Source organism: Marmota monax, unplaced genomic scaffold (genome assembly GCF_021218885.2).
Source record: "Marmota monax isolate L192 unplaced genomic scaffold, Marmota_monax_Labrador192_F-V1.1 WCK01_AAM20220418_F8-fsc00024, whole genome shotgun sequence".
Lineage (NCBI taxonomy): Eukaryota > Metazoa > Chordata > Mammalia > Rodentia > Sciuridae > Marmota > Marmota monax.
The window spans coordinates 21,557,383-21,576,947 of NW_026695224.1; the positions used below are offsets into that span (position 1 = coordinate 21,557,383).

The window sequence follows — 19,565 nt, forward strand, 5'->3', positions numbered from 1 at the left end:
GTGGTCCATTGAGGATGCTGGCACACATGACTGTGTGCTGTGCCATTGTGCCAGGACCCATCGTGCAGCCTACTGTTTCCAGGGCACCTCTATTTTTATTTCCACTTTGTCCATCTCCCACCTTGTGACTAAAAGAAGAAGCCAGGGTCTGCAGGGCTCATACTGATGGTTCTGGGGCTCCTATCATGTGGAATCAAATTGCACTATTCAGAAACTGACAACTTGCTCCTTATTCTGCAGAGAGCCCCTCAGACGGAATTCTCCAGAACCCGTGTTTTGTTCTGAGTTCACTGAGTGCATCCTGCAAAAAAACAACCCTGATGCCTTCCTTCCTCGTTGCAACCTTTACGCCCTTCCCAGAACCTTTCTTGCCCTCGGCTGTGTTTGCTAGACATTCTTTATTTCTGAATTTGTATCTTAAAATATTACTGGGACTTTGTGCCTAGTTCCCAAGAGACTTGAATTCACGTGAGCTGTTTGGCTCATGGCCTGCACCCCAGATCTGCCAACCCGGGAACATTCCCCGGGAAAATGGTTCAGCTGTACTCCTTTTGAGTTCCAGTCATAAAGGATGCTGACCTATCCCTTGGAATTACCTGCACATCCCAGGATCTTTCTTCTGGTAGTAATCCTCCTTGCTCTATTTGTGCATTTTTACGGCTCTGCACCATGAGACACTTTGGATTCCCTTATTTCAGGGAAGTATGCTTAGAAGAGAAGGGGCTGATGGTTGACTCATCGGAGGCATGGGGTTTTTAACTTTTCTGGCCATGATGGCTTCTTTATTTTTTTGTTTCTCCTCAACTTCTAATTACTTCTTTCCTTCAGGTTTTCTTTTATTTCAAGTTGTAGTAAGTACCTTAGGGAAGAAATATCCAATATAGTCAAGTGCTTTGCTAGTAAAGTCCTAGGAGTAAAGTCCTAGGAGCTTGAGCCTCCATTGATTTTGATTTCATGTTATTTGTGCTCATCGATATCTGGTCTTTCTCTTCCCCATCTGTCTGCTCTTCTCTTCCCTTAAAGGTGGGGAGGGCAGCTAGCAGGGCTCTGATTCGGTGAGAATGGAAGGATACCAAGGAAACTACGTGAAAATTCAATTGAATGAAAGAGAACCAACGTTGTGTGTTGGGATATTAAAAAGAAAGAAAAAAAGACAAGGATCCAGGAAAAGGCTGATAAGCACATGCCTGTAGTCCCATGTGCCCAGGAGGCTGAGGTGGGAGGATCACTTGGTATCAACAGTTCAAGACTAGCCTGGGTACCGCAAGACCAAGTCTCAAGAGGAAAAAAAAAAAAAAAAGAAAGAAAAGAAAAAAACTAGGAGTGGTGGCCTATGCCTCTCCTCTCAGTTACTTGGAAGGCTGAGGCAGGATGATTGCAAGTTTGAGGCCTGGGCATCTTAAGTGAGACCCTGTCTCAAAATAAAAAGTGCTGGGGGTGGAGTTCAGAGGTGGAATGCTCCTGAGTTTGATCCCTAGTACTGTTAAATGGTTTTCTGCTGTTGTTTTTGTTTTTTAAAGGGCAGGGATAGAGAGGCTCAGGAGTAGAGCACTCGCTTAGCATGTGTGAGGCCCTGGGCTCAATCCTCAGGGACAAAAAAGACAGATAAATACTTTTTATTCCTGGTTCAATGCTGTCAGCAAAGACCTTCTGGTCTGTTGATTTGTAGAGTTAAGCAAAAAATGACTATAAGCTCACTGAAGCTCAGTTGGAACCAGGTGGTAGCTGATTTCTCCCCAGAGTTGAAGGAACTTGGATTTGATGAGATGCTGTGCCCCATCACCCCCAACCCCTCCAGCACCCAAACACACACCAAAATGACTGTTGTGAGTTGGGGGGATGCTTTTCAGTAGTTAGATAAATGTGAATTGTGATGGAGATAATTAAGCCCATCCTGGAGGCTGGTGGTAACTGCCCTAAATCCCCTAAATCAATCCCCTAAATCCAGGCCAGCTTTCCCGGCCTTTGTGCAGTATCATTCCATGTGGGAAGGAGAACCTGAGCTGAAAGGGGGCCCTGTCCCATGAAGGAACCTATGGCTTCAAGACTTAAACGTCTTTGTTGGAACTTGCTTGGAAGAGGAGCTTGTGTTGCCACCTTGGAAAGAAAGTTTCTCTGTCCTTTCAGTTGGGATGGAGGGAGGGCTGCAAAAAGGGGTTCGTTGGCAGTCGAGCTCTACCAATGTTTGCTCAAGCCAACACTGAGCTCCATTCATCCTCCTGCCCGTGTGTGGCTCCATCACCCCAGATGGGGCCAGCCCGGCAGTCTGAAGTCTGCATTTAGAACTTGATCCCCTAATATAACGATTAAATTTTAGTAAGTGAAATAAAAATGCTTCGGGGTAGGGGGAGAATAAGCAGAACAATCCTTGTTTTATTTAACTATGAAAAGTTTTTGACAGCACCCCTCTTGCCCCGGAGGATCTGAGAACCTCCATCCTCTGCAGCCCTTCCCCAGAGACCTTGGAGCAGAATTAGGCTGGGGGTGGGGGCTCTAATGTAAACAGCAACCCTGAAGTCCTGGAGCCGACTCCCCCTTCTCTCTCCTGTCACCCTGCCCCCGTCCCCCTCCCCAGACAGGCAGACAGAGAACACTAAGCAACTTGAGGTTCAGGCAGGGAAGAATAAAGGTGCTTTGTGAAGGGGAAGGAAAACATTCCTGGGGGAGGTGAGGGGCTTGGGGCATGAATGTACCCTCAGTCTGGGTGGATGCTGCACACCCAGGAGGCGGTGGGGGCTGGACCTGAGGTAGAGGGAGGAGGGTCCCGCCCCAGCCAGGAAGCTCTGGGCGTGGGCAGGGCTTGTGGGAATGATTTCATTGGAAAGGCCTGCGATATTTTTTCCCCTCCCGTGTGTGGTTCTTGGAGAAAGTTGGAGGTGGTGGTGATTTCAGTCGCCTTGGCCGTCGCGGGCAGGAGCACAGCAGAGGCCGTGGGCGAGCTAGCTAGCTGGGCTGCCCTGCCCGGAGCCCTCCTGCCATGCCCGGCTGGTTCCTGCATCTGCCGCCCTGGCCCACCTTCCTCTGCACACCTCTTCCTCCCCCTCGCTCACCCTTCCCCAAACTCATTTGGGCTCTCTGTGCAGAGTTCTTTTTTTTTTTTTAAACAAAGACTTTCGAGAGGAGCAGATGCCACCTGAGGCTCCCTGCATCCTCTGTGAAGTATTGAAATGTGGAAGTGAGTCATTAGCATTTTTATTTTTATAGATTTATTTATTTTTAACTGGTGGCTTTTTTTTAACCTCTGTGTTCTGCTGTGTTTCTTGTGTTTAGTCTTCGAATCCTTCAGTTGACCATGATCCCCTGGGCCCGCTCCCGCCTGGCTGGGGTAAGTACTGAGTTCTTCTGTGCCCTCAGCCCTTGGTATGAGGACCAGATGCTCTGTCCTCTTCTCCTGCGTGTCTTCTGTCCTTGCTCCCACCCCTAAGTTTCCTGTGTCACTTACCTCCAGCACACACTTTGGGGATGCCCAGCCTGAGCCATGACCAGTAATGGAGCTGGCAGCATGGAGGAGAAGCCAAGCTCCCATGTGCCTCTGTAGCGTTCACCTGCCACAAGTAAAGGAGTGTGACCCTAAGAAAGACATCCCCAAGTAGCTATAGGACTGTTGAGTTTGGGTCCTGAGTTTCTAGGTGTCTCAGGAATCTATCCTGTCACTAAAATATTTTGACACTGATTTCCAGATGGCCATGTTTTGGGTCTGTAACTCTGGCTGGAGGGAGAGCCACCCTCATGACCCTTTCTTTGCCTCTGACATGTTGGAAAACTTCAGCCTAATTTTGACTAATAGCAGCCACTTTCTTATTTGTGACACAGCTCTGAAAGAGGCCGCGGGGAAGCAGATTGAGCACGGGCTAGTGGTTCTGAAAATACAGTGTTGCTAGTTAATAACACCATGCTGGGTTTTCTTGTCATTGCTAGCTCCTCTTACCTCTTCCGAGTCCTGGGTGCAATTTGCCAAGAATGAGTTAAGGGATGGGTATCCATGCTTTAGGAGAGATTACGGGCTTCAAGGCTATTCTAGGAAGGAGTGGCCATGCAAAAAGGGATCATTAAGGATGGTGAGACTGGGGTAGCTCTATGAACTGGGCAGGGTTTTATTCAACCCTGCAAGAGCCCCTGAGCCTGAAGAGGGCAGTTTTCACAGGAATCAGCAGGTGTGATCTTTAATTTATTGGAGAGGCCAGCAGAAGACAGTTGTTGCTGGTTGGTGGTGTTCACAGTTGGTGTTAAGCTGCATTGGGTACTCTTTCCCACAGAGGTGGGCAGGTGTGTTCTGGGAGGAGGACAATGATAGGATGGGCACCTGCCTAGAGAAGTTCTGTTTTGGGCTGTATCCTCTGGATGCAGACACAGCTGCTCTCTGGTAGTAATTTAAGAGGTGAATCAACTCCCCTGAACCCGCAGGTATCACTTAGCCAATTACCACCATGCTCCAAGAGGACCTTCTTCTGTCTTTCCAGTGGGAGATATCAGTTAGTGAGGCTTCCATATGTTTCTTGATTTCCAGTTTGGGAATCCCTGTGCTCACAGATGATCTGCCTGGCTCCCAGGACCAATGGGTGGTCATTGTTATCTCAGGGATTTGCAGCAAGTCTAGTGTGAGAAGGCAAAGCCTCTTCAGTCCTTGCATAGACAGGGAAAGCGCATCAGCCTAAAGAAGAATCTATAATGCTGTTTGGCAGTGGGTGACCTGGAGCCAGGGTCCTGCATTTGTTTCTGGCTCCGTAGAGGCAGGTGGTAGAGCCCAGACAGTGCGTTTATTTCTGTAGCAATTTTGCTAGATGATGGTCACCAGTAAGCCCTCCTAGGTGCTAAGTGGGAAAATATTTGAGATGGGAATAGGGGAGTATTGGTTAGACACTGCTGTTCATAAACAATCGGAAAACACCACATAACGCATGATGGTTCAAAATGAGAAAAAGAACATTGTGACCAGAGTCCAGGAAACCTTCCTTTGGGCTCCATGTTGACATCCCCTGGTCTGTGGCAGGGGTTGCTGCCTCCCTAGGGAGGGGAAGAAAAGATAGAGAGAGCAGCCAGGTCAAATAGAGCATCACTGAAGGCCAGCCTGCTGGTGTTCCTGCTGCCCTCAGATCCTGGGTTCCTTTCTGCCAAACCAGGGAAGACCCCATGGTGGTCCCCACACACTCCTCTGGGAGTTGGGACACTGTGGGGTTAGATCCATGTCTGCACCTGGGCAGTTCTGCCCTTGGGCATGTGACAAATGCTCTGGAGACCATTTGATCCTGGATCCAGGTGGAGCTGTGCTCATCGAAGGGCTCACCTCTCATTGCACACAGTGAGGCTGCTCGGTGGGCAGAGGCCCCTGCATAGAGGCAGTGCCAGCCATGATGAACCAGGCCTCAAGCCTGCTGGACAGATCCCCTGGCCTGGTGGTTGGCCTTGGCTTTGGCCCCTTGCAGAGCAGCCATGGAGGAGCTAGTTCAAAGCAGTAGCTCCTGGACTGAGAGCGGCTTGTCCCTCAGGAACCTCTGGCAAGCCTGCCTTCTGCGCTGGTCCCATGCTGTCTGGTAGGGGAGCTCTGCAGCGTTCCAGCTGCCTCCTGTTCTTTCTACCGTATTTTCCCAGCTTTGCTAAGGTGTGATTGACAAATAACGTCTGTATGTATAGAAATCCAGTTGTGTACTAGATAGCATTAAGGCAGAACGGAGATGGGTTGGGGGCCAAAACTGGGACTAGTGCAGCCTGGTCCTGGGGTGGGGGCTTCAGAAGAAGTTCTGCTTCTTTTCAGTTTTTGGGTTCCCTGTAGTTTCTGGAACTGATTATTGTCTTTTCTTCAATTTCACTCTGTCTTTGTAAAAGAGAGAGAGCCATCAGCATCATTTGTTTCTGGGACAGACTCAGGAAAGGAAGGCTCAGAAACTTCCCGAGGAAGGTGACTTTGTTGGAGTTTGGAGCTTTGCCTCGGTGTTTTCTCCCACCCACTTGGCACTGGTGGCTTACCCCACCCTCTGGGGCTGGGGGGAGGCTGGCAGGGTGTCCCTACTGCACACAGCTGGATGCAATTATGCCTCTGGTTCCGCCAGGCTGCCCCCCTCAGTGCCGCCACACCACCCCTTCCCTCCGACAAACCAAACAGTCGCAGAGGTTGGAACTGTATGTATCCCTCCCGTCAACGACAGGGAAAGATTCTTTTTGTCCTTTATCCCAGAGCCAAGTGTGAGTGAGCCAGGCTTTAGCAAGCTAAACTTCTCCAACAGGTTGACTCCTGGGGCAGAGATTGAGACCCAGCGCCCAGACAGGGGAGCTGAGGGAAGGTACTGACTTATGATGTTTGACTCTGATTGTGCTCGCTCTCCTTTCTTCTCCCATGGCAGAGAAGAGACAGGACAATGGACGGGTGTACTACGTGAACCATAACACGCGCACTACCCAGTGGGAGGACCCTCGGACCCAGGGGTGAGGACTGGGTCAGGCCATGCTTCTGTGCAGCTCTAGCATTGTCCAGGGGGTCTGGGACTGCATTCACCCTGCAATGCCGATGTTGGGAGACTTTAGCCATATACAAGTGCCCTGAGACCCTCAGGATATAGTGTCAGCTTAATGAGAGCTGGAAAGTGTTTCCTCAGATAGACCTTCCCAGTGGGTGGAGGGTGGCCACCAGCAGGTGCTGCAGTTCTCAGTACTGATTGAGTAGGGTGCTGAGAATTTGATTGAAAAGATATGAAGGAACCCCCAGCTTCCACAAGAAGCAGGGCTGGGCACTTGGTGTCATAGGATTTCTGGTGTCCACTCAGACTAATGCCATCCACCCAGGCTGGTATTTTTGCTTATGTCTTAGGTCTTCACAAGTTGGGTCATGCCAGGTACCTACCTTTGAGGGCCCTGTCACGGGCTGTACAGATCCTGATTGAAACAGAGAAGCACTTGGAGGACCCCAGCCTCCTAAACAGAGGCCCAGAAGGTAGGGCTAGCCTTTGCACCCTCTTTTCTTATGCTTCCAGGATGATCCAGGAACCAGCTCTGCCCCCAGGATGGGAGATGAAGTACACCAGCGAGGGGGTGCGGTACTTTGTGGACCATAATACTCGTACCACCACCTTCAAGGATCCTCGCCCAGGATTTGAGTCTGGGTAAGAACTTTCACAGGCAATAGCAGCGTCCTTCAGCACAGGCCTCTGTCCTGTTCAGCTGGCTTGGGGAGGCCAGCTCTGGTTCCCATGACCACTGTGCTGCTCACTGCTCTCTAGTGATCAGTGTTGTTCTCACCTCAAAGGGATGGGAGGAAGGGGCAGTCCTATTGAGGAAGGGGCAATACAAACAGTACCAGTAATATTTCTCTGAAAGCAAGAGGTCTGGCATTGTTTCTAGATATTCTTTTTGACTCTTAGGCGCTCTTAACGGCGGACACTTCCTTTCTCTTTTGCTTTACTGTACTCATCTTTAAATTCACACAGCATCACCTTTCCCTAGGGCTGACAAAGACAGGTTGTTTATATTTTTGAAAAATCACAAAGATTCTCGAACACCTTTGCTCTTCCCAGGACCAAGCAAGGATCCCCCGGTGCCTACGACCGAAGTTTTCGGTGGAAATATCACCAGTTCCGCTTCCTCTGTCATGTGAGTTCTGGTTCTGGGGCCCCGTTGAGGTGGGCTATTGCAGTCTCTCAGCCAAATTTCCCGGCCCAGCTCAGGCCTTGGAATGCCTCTGTCTTAAGGGAGCAAGCCCGTTCCCATCCTTGGGGAGATGCCTATTTCTACAGACAGGAGACCACAGTGAGCAGATACCCCATGGGATTCTGATTTGAAGTTTTTCCTTTTCTTTTCAGTCAAATGCCCTACCCAGTCATGTGAAGATCAGTGTTTCCAGGCAGACACTCTTTGAGGATTCTTTCCAGCAGGTTAGAGAATAATCATGGTGTTGAGATTTGGGGCAGGAGCTAGCCCTCCTTCTGCTAATGCCTCCTCTGTCGCACGACCTGTTGAGCCCACATTGTAGGGTTTCCAGGCCTGAGCCTTGGGAAGCCTGTCTGTTAGACAGTATGCCTCAGTGTCCCCTGTCTCCCCGCGACCCCCGCACCCCCTCCCCTACTTGCTGGCCAGACGCATTCTCTCTCCAGATCATGAACATGAAACCCTACGACCTGCGCCGCCGCCTCTACATCATAATGCGTGGTGAGGAGGGCTTGGACTATGGAGGCATTGCCAGGTGAGCTCGGGTGCCCTGGAAGAGCGCTGCCTCCCTCTTCCCTGTGGCCAGAAGGCCACCTTCACCTTACATTCATTCCCAAAGCTCTTCTGCATCTTCAGTAGGGGACACTCAGGTGATGTTCTAAATGTCACTCTGGCCAGTCCCAGTGGGTGCTGGAGCAGGGTCAGGCATTAGCCCTTTGGTTACTGGGTCCCAAGAGGCTGGGGCTCCTGGGGACGGGCTCAGGACATGGCTCTTTCACCAGCCCCCGTGTTATTGTTTCTATTAACCAGTCCAGCTGTGTCCATGGACAGAGGCTGAGCAGCTGTGTGGATGTCCCTTAAATTTGGCCCTAGACTTCCCTTCCTCTCGAGGCATCCAGAGCAGGGAAGTCAAGTGTCTGAGAGTGCATGGCGTGGGAGAGCTGTCGTGATCAGAGGTCTTGATCTGTACTCAGCTGCACGTCAAGTGTCCGGGGTCAACAAAGTTAAAATGGCTAATGTAACCCTAGAAAGAAGTCAGAGCACTATCTTACCCTCACCCCAATCGACCTGCAAAGGTCCACAGGCTCTCTGGGAAAGCACTGCCTTGGACAACAGGGCACAAGGCTCAACAGAGAGGAGCATCTTGGCCGCGGACCGCCGGGCTCGCTGACCCTCACGGTGTGGGCTGTCTTCTCACTTGGTGTTGGGTTGACTCGCTTCTGGTGCTCTGTTTGCTGGTGGTGTTGCCTTCTGCACTGGCCCTGTGGATGGCCTGTTCTTTTCCCATGGTGACCTCGGTCCCAAGCTCTGCTAGGTGGCTTCTGGTGTGGCTCCCGCCCTGTGTTTCTTTCTCTCTGTGTCCTGCCAGTGGTTTTACCCTATGGTAGGTTACGTCATGCTGTTCTACCACAGGGTAGAACCACGGACAGGATACTGGGGCACCCTCTGCATCGGACTCCTCGTCGACCCAGCCACACACAGCCCAGCAGCCAGGGACCAGCCCCTGGGGTGTCCCCCAGCCGGCTTAGTTCAAGCCCAAAAGGACTCTGAATTCTAACTTGAGGCTTGTACATAGGGTGCAAATAAATGCTGAGGCATGGTGTTGCTTCAGATGCATGTGGAAGTGTGGGAAAGGGTGTGGTGATGGGGTGGGGGTGAGGGGGTGGTGAAGTGTAAGAGCAAGTGGGAATGAGGTCTGTGACCTGGAGGTAGCATGAATCACAGAGTTGTCGTGGTTCAGGACTCGGGAACATGTAACCACTGTTCACCTATGCTGCCTACTCAGGTAGGGTGGAGGTTGCTGTCATATAGCACTTTTGCAGAAAAATTGTAATAAATGTGCATGTCTATGATACTTTAACATAGGGCCCTTTTGCAGTGCACAGCCAACACAATTGTGCATGGTTTATCGGGGTGCAGGGAGCCCCTTTGCCATTGGAAGGTCTGGTTGTTGTGAAAAAAGTCCTGGAATGTACCACCTGGAGCTGACAGGAATGCACACAGGTTTTCCTGAGCATCATCTGAAAGTGCTGTTGTCCTGGTTCATACTTGGTTGAACCAAGTTGGCTCATGGCCCAGCTGATAATATTGCATAGTCTGGGCACTGACTGAGGTGGACTCCGCTTCTCAGGACACGGTCTCCAGACTGCCTGAGACACATGGCAGAGTCACAACTGCTGTGCGGGTGCATGGAAGGCTCCATTGTTCCTGTTTTCTCTCTTCCCTCACAGAGAGTGGTTTTTCCTTCTGTCCCACGAGGTGCTCAACCCCATGTACTGCTTATTTGAATATGCGGGCAAGAACAACTACTGCCTGCAGATCAACCCCGCCTCCTCCATCAACCCCGACCACCTCACCTACTTCCGCTTCATTGGCAGATTCATCGCCATGGTAAGGGGGCCCCAGGAGTGCCTTCCTCCTCCCCTCCCCCTCCTGGTGGAGCATGCCGAGGGCGCCAGGGAAATTCACTCTTCACTGAGGCTCCAGGAAGGCAGCCTCTGAGGAGGCCAGCCCTTGGCCACCCGAGGCAGTCCAGGCCCAAGGAGCAGTCCCATGGACTGGCACCCCCACTGTGGATCGCACCCCTCTTCCTCATAATCTCCTAAGCTGAAAATACAAAGAGCTAGAGAGAGTTCTGGAGAAATCGGAACTGTCAGTGGCACCAGGGGTGGGGTACCAGGGAGTCATTGAAGGATTTCTTGTGTTGATTTGCGTAGGTCCCTGGGCCATGGGCTTCACTTACCTTAAGTGAGTCCCCATGGCGGAGGTGGGACAGTGGCTGAGTGGAGTGAATCCGTAACTACCTCCTACTGCCTGTCTCTGGGAGGTGCCACCGTCTGTCCTGAGCAGTGGGTGGGAGTGTTTGGGAGTGTCCCACTGAGACACTGAGGGATTCTGGAAGGGGATTTGGAATTAGCATGGGCTTAGAATAGAGCTGCTGTAGACAGGTCATGCCAGGTTAGGTGGCACCCATCCTGGGGCAGGGCTCATGGTCTGTGTGTATCTATCTAGAAATAGGGGCTCGGTGTGACTGTGGAGAGAGGGTCATGCCAATTCCCCATAGTGAGCATCTTCGGAGAGCCAGCCCTGCTGCCTGCTGGGTGGCTTGAGATGCTTCAGAGCTGACTTTCCTCCGTTCTTCCCCTAACTGCCTGAGTGTCTTGCCCCGCTCCCCTCTCTGGAGGACCCAAGGGCCCTTAGGGTTTGTGACTAAATATGGTGCTTCCCCTCCTCTGCAAGTTCTTGGCCAAGGTGCTAGGCTCCGGGAGTGGGCACATTCTTCCCAGGTCTAGAGACCTGCCTGGCCCAAAGCTGATGGGACAGACTAGTGAAACCCTAGACTATTACTCACTGCTGGCCGCCAGCTGTCTCCATCCGTGCGTCTGCATTATTTTTGGCCACCTCTGCCACCAGTTCTGAGCACCAGTGAGTCAGGGCTGCCACCTGGAGCTGTTTTGAACAAGTCTTCCCTAAGACCACGGGGCAGGCCACTGCTGGCCTGGGAGTAGCCTGGCTGGCGTGCTGTGCAGGCAATGAGCTGGCTCCACTTGTCCCTGTGGCCTGTAGGGTGGAACGAGAATCCATCCCAAGGTCCAAATCAGGACAGAGTAGTCCTTATTTTCCGGGCCCTCCCTTTGCCTATGAGGCACCTGGCTGCTCGGGTTCTATCAGGGAGGGGAGGTAGCAGTGGCCTTCGATGTGGAGCATCCACGAGCTTGTCCTGGGCGCTGTCCTAAGAAGGCCAAACCTCTTTGCCATGTGTCTTCCTTCCTCAGGCCCTGTACCATGGAAAGTTCATTGACACAGGCTTCACTCTCCCTTTCTACAAGCGGATGCTCAACAAGAGACCAACCCTGAAAGATCTGGAGTCTATTGACCCTGAATTCTACAACTCCATTGTCTGGATCAAGTAAGCCCCTTGTTTGCCCAGGGCTGAGGGAGGCAGGGCTCTGTCTGGGCAGTGGGTACCCGTAACCTTGAGCTCCTCTGGCAGAAGCCGATGAGCACTTGCCCAGCCCCTCCAAGTGCCTATGGAGATAGAAGCTTCTAGGTCCCTTGTAGGATGGTCCTAGAGTTCTCTCCTTGCATCAGGAGATGTCCTGTGCCACAGTTCAGGATTCTAGGCCACCTTAGTTCCCTGTGGGCACTAAAAGTGAGAGGTGGGGCAAGACACAGGAAGACCCTGCTAAGATGGACATCTTCCTCCTTGGCCTACTGTGCTCCAGAGAGAACAACCTAGAAGAGTGTGGTCTGGAGCTGTTCTTCATCCAGGACATGGAGATCCTGGGCAAGGTGACAACCCACGAACTGAAGGAAGGTGGCGAGAGCATCCGAGTCACAGAGGAGAATAAGGAAGAGTACATCATGTAAGTCTCAGCCCCAGGGAGGGATGGGGAGGGGTTTGAACTTTGAACCCAGCAGGTTCTCTCATCTCCTGGGTGCCCTCTTCAACTAGGCTTCCACTGGTTGAAGTGGAGCCCTCCTGGGCTCTTGGACACCCCAGGTTGCAGGAACCTCCCAGTCACATCTGCCTTGGTGGGTGGCCTGTGGCTGGTCAGGTGATGATGCCACGAGGGTTTCTGGAGCCCCAGACGCTTGGTTACCTGCTGCTGGTTGCTCTGCTAGGCATGCGGGGGACTTCCCGACTGCAGGGAATTTCTTGGACGATGCTTAGCTCAGACATTGCCATCTCTCCCCTGATCAGGAAGATGGCTGTGTCCTGTGTTCTTAAATCCATGGTCTCAGTGCTAATGTGCAAACCTCCTGTGTACGACCCTCAGTCCTCTTGGTCTAGTCCTTTAATCTTCCCATTTCCACACACTTGAGGTTCAGCGAGTGGCAGTGGGAGGGGGGACCTCGGGGTCACCGTGAGGTTTGTGAGGCTGTGCCCAGGCCTTCAGCACACTGGTTCTGGTATTTGACTCTCAGAGCCTTTGTTGCTGCTGTGTCATATGGTCACATGGGCAGGCTGGGAGCGCATGGGGTCCTGGGCTCCACCAGTGACTGGTCTTTGGCTTTAGGCTGCTGACTGACTGGCGTTTCACACGGGGCGTGGAAGAGCAGACCAAAGCCTTCCTGGATGGCTTCAATGAGGTGGCCCCCCTGGAGTGGTTGCGCTACTTTGATGAGAAAGAGCTGGAGGTGAGTGTTGAAGGTCGTTAGGACCCGCAGCTCCTGCTCCTTGAGGTGCTCCCTGTGCACCCACAGAATCTCACCAGCACTCTTCAGCAGGATGGAGGCAGCAGGGAAGATGGTTTTCATTGGGGTCCTCTGCCCCCGCCCCCGACACTAGGGCTGGTGTTACCCATGGCATTGAAAGAACCTGCAAAAGTAGCTGGTTGAATAGGCTGGGGACTCTCACCTGCGAGTGAGAAGTGACATGGTGTACGGGCCCCAGGCCCTTCCGGTGGGTGGCGGCTGGCACTGGGGCCACTGACATCTTCCTGGCTGCAGCTGATGCTGTGCGGCATGCAGGAGATAGACCTAAGCGACTGGCAGAAGAACACCGTCTACCGGCACTACACCAAGAACAGCAAGCAGATCCAGTGGTTCTGGCAGGTGGGTCCTGGCTCCTGTCCTCAGTGGATCGGGGACAAGGGTTGTGACAGGGAGGGATATTTTTTTAGCAGTCACCCAGAGGAAACAGGACCTGATTAGACCTCAGGTTTAAGGACCCTTTATCTTGGGCATGCTGTTCACCTCCCCCACTTGCAGAAGGGGATACACCGCCTCCAGCAAATGGAGGCTGTTGTGGCTGGACTGGGGCCAGGACATGTGACAAGAGGTTGGTTATGGTCAGCCTTGTGCTTTGGGGGAGAGTGGGGGGACCTTCATGCAGAAAGTACAGCTGCCATTGGTCATATGGCAGATGAGATGGGAAGACAGGTGTTAGGCTCCAGAGACATGGGATGAGCTTGTCATCCTGTATTTAATGACTTCCGTTCTTTATATGTGTGGGTTCCATTGTTGTTATGAAATATAGCATACCTAAAAAAGAAAAGTAACATATCTTTAGTATATGTGTCTGTATGCACGTGCCCACGTGTGTATAAATTTTTGGGGGAGGTGAAATTCACATAACATTCAGTTCATTTTAAATATCTATGTGTATTTTTTGGTACTGGGGATCCAATCCAGGAGTTCTTTACCAATTTGCTACATTCCAGCCCTTTTTAAAATTGTTTCTTTCTTTCTTTTTTGTTTTTTAAATTTTGAAACAGAGTCTAGCCAAGATGCTAAATCTAGCTGAATGGCTGAGGCTGGTCTCGAATTTAGAATCTTCTTTTCTCAGCCTCCCCAAGTCACTGAGATTACAGGCATGTGCCACCATGCTTGGCTCATTTTAAATATTTTAAGACAAACAATTCAGTGATTTCTAGAACCTCCACAGTGTTGTGCAACTATCACCACTGTCTTGTTCCAGAATACATTATTTCCCCCAAAAGAAACCTTATACCCATTAAGCAGCCACTCCCATCTTTAGTCTATTTTTTAAAGTGGAACTTGGATAGGAAGAGGATGCCTGACCCAAGGTGTCTCATGGACACAACCTCTTAGAGAAGCAACTTTGAGGTTTCCCAGGTTGGTGGCTGTCACCCTGCCCAAGGTGGCTTTGTGTCCTCATCCCCATAGAGGGCCCTGGCTGGGTAAAGCATTGCATGTTAAGGGAATCACAGACCGAGCGGGTTTCTTGACTGTGCCTTGGCTTGTGAAATTGCAGGTGGTGAAGGAGATGGACAATGAAAAAAGAATCCGGCTATTACAGTTTGTTACTGGAACCTGCCGCCTGCCTGTTGGGGGATTTGTTGAACTCATCGGTTCGTTTTCCATTGCCCTCTTGGTGCCTTGGCTGGGGACAATAGTCACTGGAAGCAAGTCATTGGGAGAGGGAAAAGCTGGGGCCCCCTTGAGCTGGACTGAGCATCTGTGGGTGGAGCTGGAGGGCCCTGCTTTGGGAAGGCTACTTCTGTTGATGCACGGTTGTCTTGCCTTGGATAACAGGGAGCAACGGACCACAGAAGTTCTGCATCGACAAGGTTGGCAAGGAAACCTGGCTGCCCAGAAGCCACACCTGGTGAGCATGCTGGTTGGGTGGAAGTGATGGATCCTCACAGACCAGATGAGCTCCTTCCAGCCCCAAATGTGTGGCAGCTCCAGAGCCTTGACTCTGACATTGGCATGGCCATAGGGGTTTGGGTTGGAGAGGTGGGCCGTAACATGCCAAGTTCTACACACTGAAACACTTTTGTTCCAGTAGGCAAGAGCTTCTTCCCCAAGTGCCCACTTCTAGTGTTGTTCCCACTGTCCCATTCCCTCTGCTAACTCCCCGAAGGTCTAGGAACCTAGATAGCACTGGGTCCTGGCATGGTGGGCCCTCTACCGCCCTAACCTGGGGTCTGGCTAACCAGTTCTGCTGGCGCTCAGCCAGGCCTGGGTAGAGCTGTTGGAGTCCTGGCTACATGATGCTACATGCTGCTCTCCCTCCCAACAGCTTCAACCGCCTGGACCTCCCACCCTACAAGAGCTACGAACAACTAAAAGAGAAGCTGCTGTATGCCATCGAGGAGACTGAGGGCTTCGGACAGGAGTAACAAGCCACCTCCATGCCCCAGCACACATGTAGTCCTGAGTCCTACCTGCCTGGAGGCCACAGGCCATGCAGCCCTTGGGAGGCCCCTGTAGATGATGGTCCTGCGTGGAACCACACTGTCGTCATGCTGGTGGCAGAAGAGCCCGACCCTAGGAGGCCCTGCAGCCCCCTCCCTCCTACCCGCTGGTGGTAGTCTGGAATAAAGCCCCTCATCACCTTTGACCCCATCACCCATTGCAAAGTCTGAGGACTGGCCTCTGCAAAACTCCCTCCCGCTCCCCTAGGACCATCCTGGGTGTCTGAGTGTGGAGGGAACACACCCTGCCCTGATGGGCTGCAGCAGAAGCCCAGGCCTCACGGGCTAGTTAGGCGAGGAGGTTGGCTACTCGGGTGGCTTCTTCTGCACTGAGAAAGCCAAGGGTCTTTGCCAGCAAAAGAGGTTCTGTCTTAAATAGAACTTTCCAGGGATCCGTATGAAGCGTGGTTCTGAGGGAAAGCCTGTGTCAAGGCCATCTTCACCTCACTTCCCTTCCTGGCAGGTTCCAGCCACAGAGAAGCCGCAGGGACTCGGTGCCATCAGCTCAGGTTGTCTCTGCCTGGCAAACCAAGGATTGGACAAGCTGCCCGCCTGGGTCTCAGGGGGAGGGGGAGGCAGCAAAGTCCCTCAGACTTTTTTGTCCTTTACATAAACTTGAAGCGTTTGTGTGTAGGGTTGCTTTCTGTTTTGTTTTTGATATGCTGCTGTCACTTTCTGTCAAGGAGCTGGTGCCCCAGATGTCCTGGGGCCTTGAGGGCCCTGTCCCCCTTGGTCCAAGAGTTTCCAGAAGAGCTGCTCCTCTCAGGAGCCTGCTTAGCAGTTCCATGAACTCAGGTGGGCTTGACTCCGTGGCTCCACTGCACAGCGTCCAAGTCCCTGAACTTGAAGGAAAGGGTTGGTGTCCTGAGTTCCACCCCCAATGTCACACCTTTGTTAGAGACAAGATCCCTTTGCTAGATACAGTCACCCCGCTGGCCCCCAGTGAGGAGTAAATGGGTCTGGACTGTCCCTCCCTGATAGCCCCTGGAGCTCCAGGTGGCCTGTTAGTCCCCTGCTTAGAATGAAGCACATCCTGGCCCCGTTGAGTGTGTTCATTCTGCATAGATGTGAGGCTTTATCTGCAGGTGGGAAATGATGCCATTGAAACCCACAGCAGGAGCTCCCAACGCTGGCAGACCAGACGCCTCTGCTTTGGGGATTCTGCTTTTGAAATCTGCAGGTGCTTAGGCTCCTCCCGGATGCTGCAGGAGGGATGGTGGTGTACTCCTTAGTCCAGGCCCCCAGGGTTCTAGGATGATCCCCCAGCTACAGACCTGCTTTCTGAGTCTCCAGGCAGGCTCTCAGACTGGTCGTGGGAGCCTTCTGAGGACATTCTCTCCTTCCCACATCTCATTCTTCCCCAGCCCGTGGAGGTGCAGCCTGTGTCCACCATGTTGCACGTGCTGATTTGAGTGGCTCAGCTCGCTGCAGCTCAGCCCTTTTCCTCCCTTCCAGTCACTTGTAGTACTTCCCAGCGCATGTCACGACGAAGGCTGCTCTGTTGGGTGGGTAGGGATGCAAGCTGCCAGGAAGGTTTGGGAGCATCAGGCTCACGGCTGTTCGTGTGTGTTTGTGTGTGTGCGCGTGCAAACGTGTATATAACTGAAGTGTCTGTGCAGAATGCCCCACGGTAGCCCGGGGTTGGTCACTGGGTTGTTTTGTAATGCCCACCCCTGCCTTGGTATTGCCAGTTTCTTGTGCAATAAACAATCAGCAGCTGTGGGTGGTGTCGGTGTGGCTGTCTACAGAATCACTGTCCTCCAGCCAGAGGCCGCTGGGCCCCCAAGGCCTGCCAGGATAGAATGGAAATTCCCCGGCCTTGCTGGTTCTGAGAAGCGTGCATGCTGTTAACTGGGACAGCCTGCTTCTGAGGTGGCCAGCTGGGATCACTGGCCTCAGCCCTCGGTCTCTGCCTCACTACACCCTTTTGGCAGCCTCAGCCCTCCAGCAGGATGGGGCTGCTTCAGGAAGTTGCTGAGGGAGCAGAGGTCCATTCATGAAATGCTGGGGATGCGCAGGTCCTGGGACGAGTGAGGGACTTCTCATATTGAACTCATCGTCACACACGGGCTTGCTACCCACTTGTTTTTGACACTTGAGGGTTTAAAGGTGGAACAGATCACCACACTGAAGGGTCTTGATACATTTGACTTAGAAATGACTTTGTTGTAGACCAGTTGTCCTCATTGTGCCACTTCTCAGGGATGCAGAAATGTCCAGAGTGGGCCCCCTCCCTGGAGTTCATTGGCTGAATTCACGCCCCCCAGCTCCAAAGCCCTTTTTTCTTTTCTGCCTTTTTGGTGCTGGGGATGGAACCTGGCACCTCATGCATGCCCAGCCCGTGCTCTATCACTGAGCTAGGTGGCCTGCACTTCCAAAACCATTTTTTCACTTGACAGGGCAACACTGTAATTTGACAAAATTATTGAAGAAAGTCCATGTGTTGTGCAGACATCTCATAGTAAGTTAAATAAGAAATCCTCCCGTGGAAATTGTTCTCCCAGGTCTTATCCCAAGGGTAACCGCTATTTGAAGTTGGCTGTGGTCCCTCCAGACTCTTTTGTGTTCATAGATGTGCACATATAATTTTTAAATATACTCATCATATCCTACATGTTGAGAAACTCTTTTCATTAAAAAGAGATATTAGGGATGCCTTTCTATGTTGGCCAGTATAGGTCTACTTAATCTTTCACTGTGTGATGTTCATATCCTACCCCGCTATTGCCGTCCCGAGGTGTGGTGAAGCTGTGTGCAGCAGCTTGCTGCTATCTGCACAGCTTTTGTATAGACCCTTGGGTAGGTGACAGTTCTGGAAGCTGAATCATTGATTATGCCCTTTATTTTTGTTTTTAAAATATTAATGTTCAAATTAAAAGATAGGAAGGCTCTTCAGTAAAGGGCCTCCCTCCCTCTTTCGCCACTCTGATCCCTTCCTGGAGGTAACTTGTTGCAGGCTTTTTTTTTTTTTTGTACTGGAGATTGAACTCGGGGGCTCTCAACCACTGAGCCACATCCCCAGCTCTATTTTGTATTTCATTTAGAGACGGGGTCTCACTGAGTTACTTAGTGCCTTGCTTTTTGCTGAGTCTGGCTTTGAACTCGTGATCCACCTTCCTCATGGTGCAGGCTTCTTTTGGATCCCTCTGGATAGATTAAAAGTCCCGACAGGTTCTACCAAATTGCCCTTCAAAAGCATTCTTGCTAGCTGGTTGTGGTGGTACACACCTGTATTCCCGATTCAGGAGGGTGAGGCAGGAGGATTGAAAGTTCAAAGCCAACCTCATCAACTTAGCAAGACCATGTCTCAAAATTAAAAAAAGGGCTGGGGATGTGGCTCAGTGGTTAACTATCCTGGGTTCAAACCCTGGTACCAAAAAAAAAAACAAAAAACAAAAAAATTAAGCATTCTTGCTTTACCAGCCTCACCATCATCGACAGGGTCTCTTGTCACCTGCTTTGCAAACTGTCCTTTTCCATTTCTAGCTCTGTGCACCTGCCTTTTCACTTTTACACAATCAGGTATTTAAAAAAAAATTTACATTCTATTGTATAATGATAATGAAATCTTCTGTACTTTACCTAAAGGTTTATTTTAAAAGCTGAAAAACAAAGTGTTTCTATTACTAAAATTACAAGGATAGTTTACTAAGTAGTATAATGCCATGATTTCTCACACAGCTCATCCCTTCTAGGTTCATAATTACCTCTATTTGCTTTTATTATGTGCTCTAAAATGTTGAAAATAAAATTAGGTAGGGAGACTCCAACCCTGATAGAATTAGCCATAGAGACACTATTATTTTGGAAGTGAAGAGCAGGAGGACTGCCTTCGGTGCCCAGATGCCAGGAAGCCTGGATAGGAGGCAAGCCCTCACCAACTCTGGAAAGATTAGTTCTCACGCCATACCACTGCCCTGCTAGATGCTGGAGCTCGTGTCACCTTCCTAGGAAAACTTATGCAAAAGATCTATGTGTTTGCATTTAAAGGAGGCCTCATATGTAGTGAACTCTCCTGGTGGTTGGCCAGACTCAGCATCCACAAGGCCCCAACCTCCTCCTAAGGAACCTTGATAATGGGAATTCAGATTCTTAGGGCAGGCTGTAGGGAATGCTCTTAGGTCATGACTTTGGGTATTGACCCATTTTCTGGGGTTGGTCCAGGTAGGTACCATAGTCAAACCCCACTTCCCTATAGTCCGTGCCTATGTGAGGCAGACATCAACTGATGGATTCAGATGGTAGCATGTTTTCTCTTTGACA

At 51.3% G+C, this 19,565-nt stretch overlaps 1 protein-coding gene across 4 annotated transcripts in view; it reads left to right on the top strand.

The window, feature by feature from the left end:
* The window catches only part of Wwp2 (WW domain containing E3 ubiquitin protein ligase 2), a 126,746-nt gene extending 109,722 nt beyond the window's left edge, over window positions 1-17,024 (top strand). For 3 of the 4 annotated variants that reach the window (XM_046434646.1, XM_046434644.2, XM_046434647.2), the window contains 14 exons: window positions 3,271-3,325; window positions 6,339-6,420; window positions 6,966-7,094; window positions 7,506-7,581; window positions 7,791-7,862; window positions 8,082-8,170; window positions 9,867-10,026; window positions 11,412-11,545; window positions 11,862-12,002; window positions 12,657-12,777; window positions 13,090-13,194; window positions 14,357-14,453; window positions 14,638-14,710; window positions 15,128-17,024. In XM_046434646.1, coding sequence (XP_046290602.1) covers window positions 3,271-3,325; window positions 6,339-6,420; window positions 6,966-7,094; window positions 7,506-7,581; window positions 7,791-7,862; window positions 8,082-8,170; window positions 9,867-10,026; window positions 11,412-11,545; window positions 11,862-12,002; window positions 12,657-12,777; window positions 13,090-13,194; window positions 14,357-14,453; window positions 14,638-14,710; window positions 15,128-15,227 — 1,434 coding nt within the window. In that variant the 3' untranslated portion in view covers window positions 15,228-17,024. Of the gene's footprint in view, window positions 1-2,887; window positions 3,176-3,270; window positions 3,326-6,338; window positions 6,421-6,965; window positions 7,095-7,505; window positions 7,582-7,790; window positions 7,863-8,081; window positions 8,171-9,866; window positions 10,027-11,411; window positions 11,546-11,861; window positions 12,003-12,656; window positions 12,778-13,089; window positions 13,195-14,356; window positions 14,454-14,637; window positions 14,711-15,127 lie in introns of those variants that run through there. The other variant, XM_046434648.2, reaches the window with a different exon arrangement.
* Window positions 17,025-19,565: the final 2,541 nt, after the last annotated feature.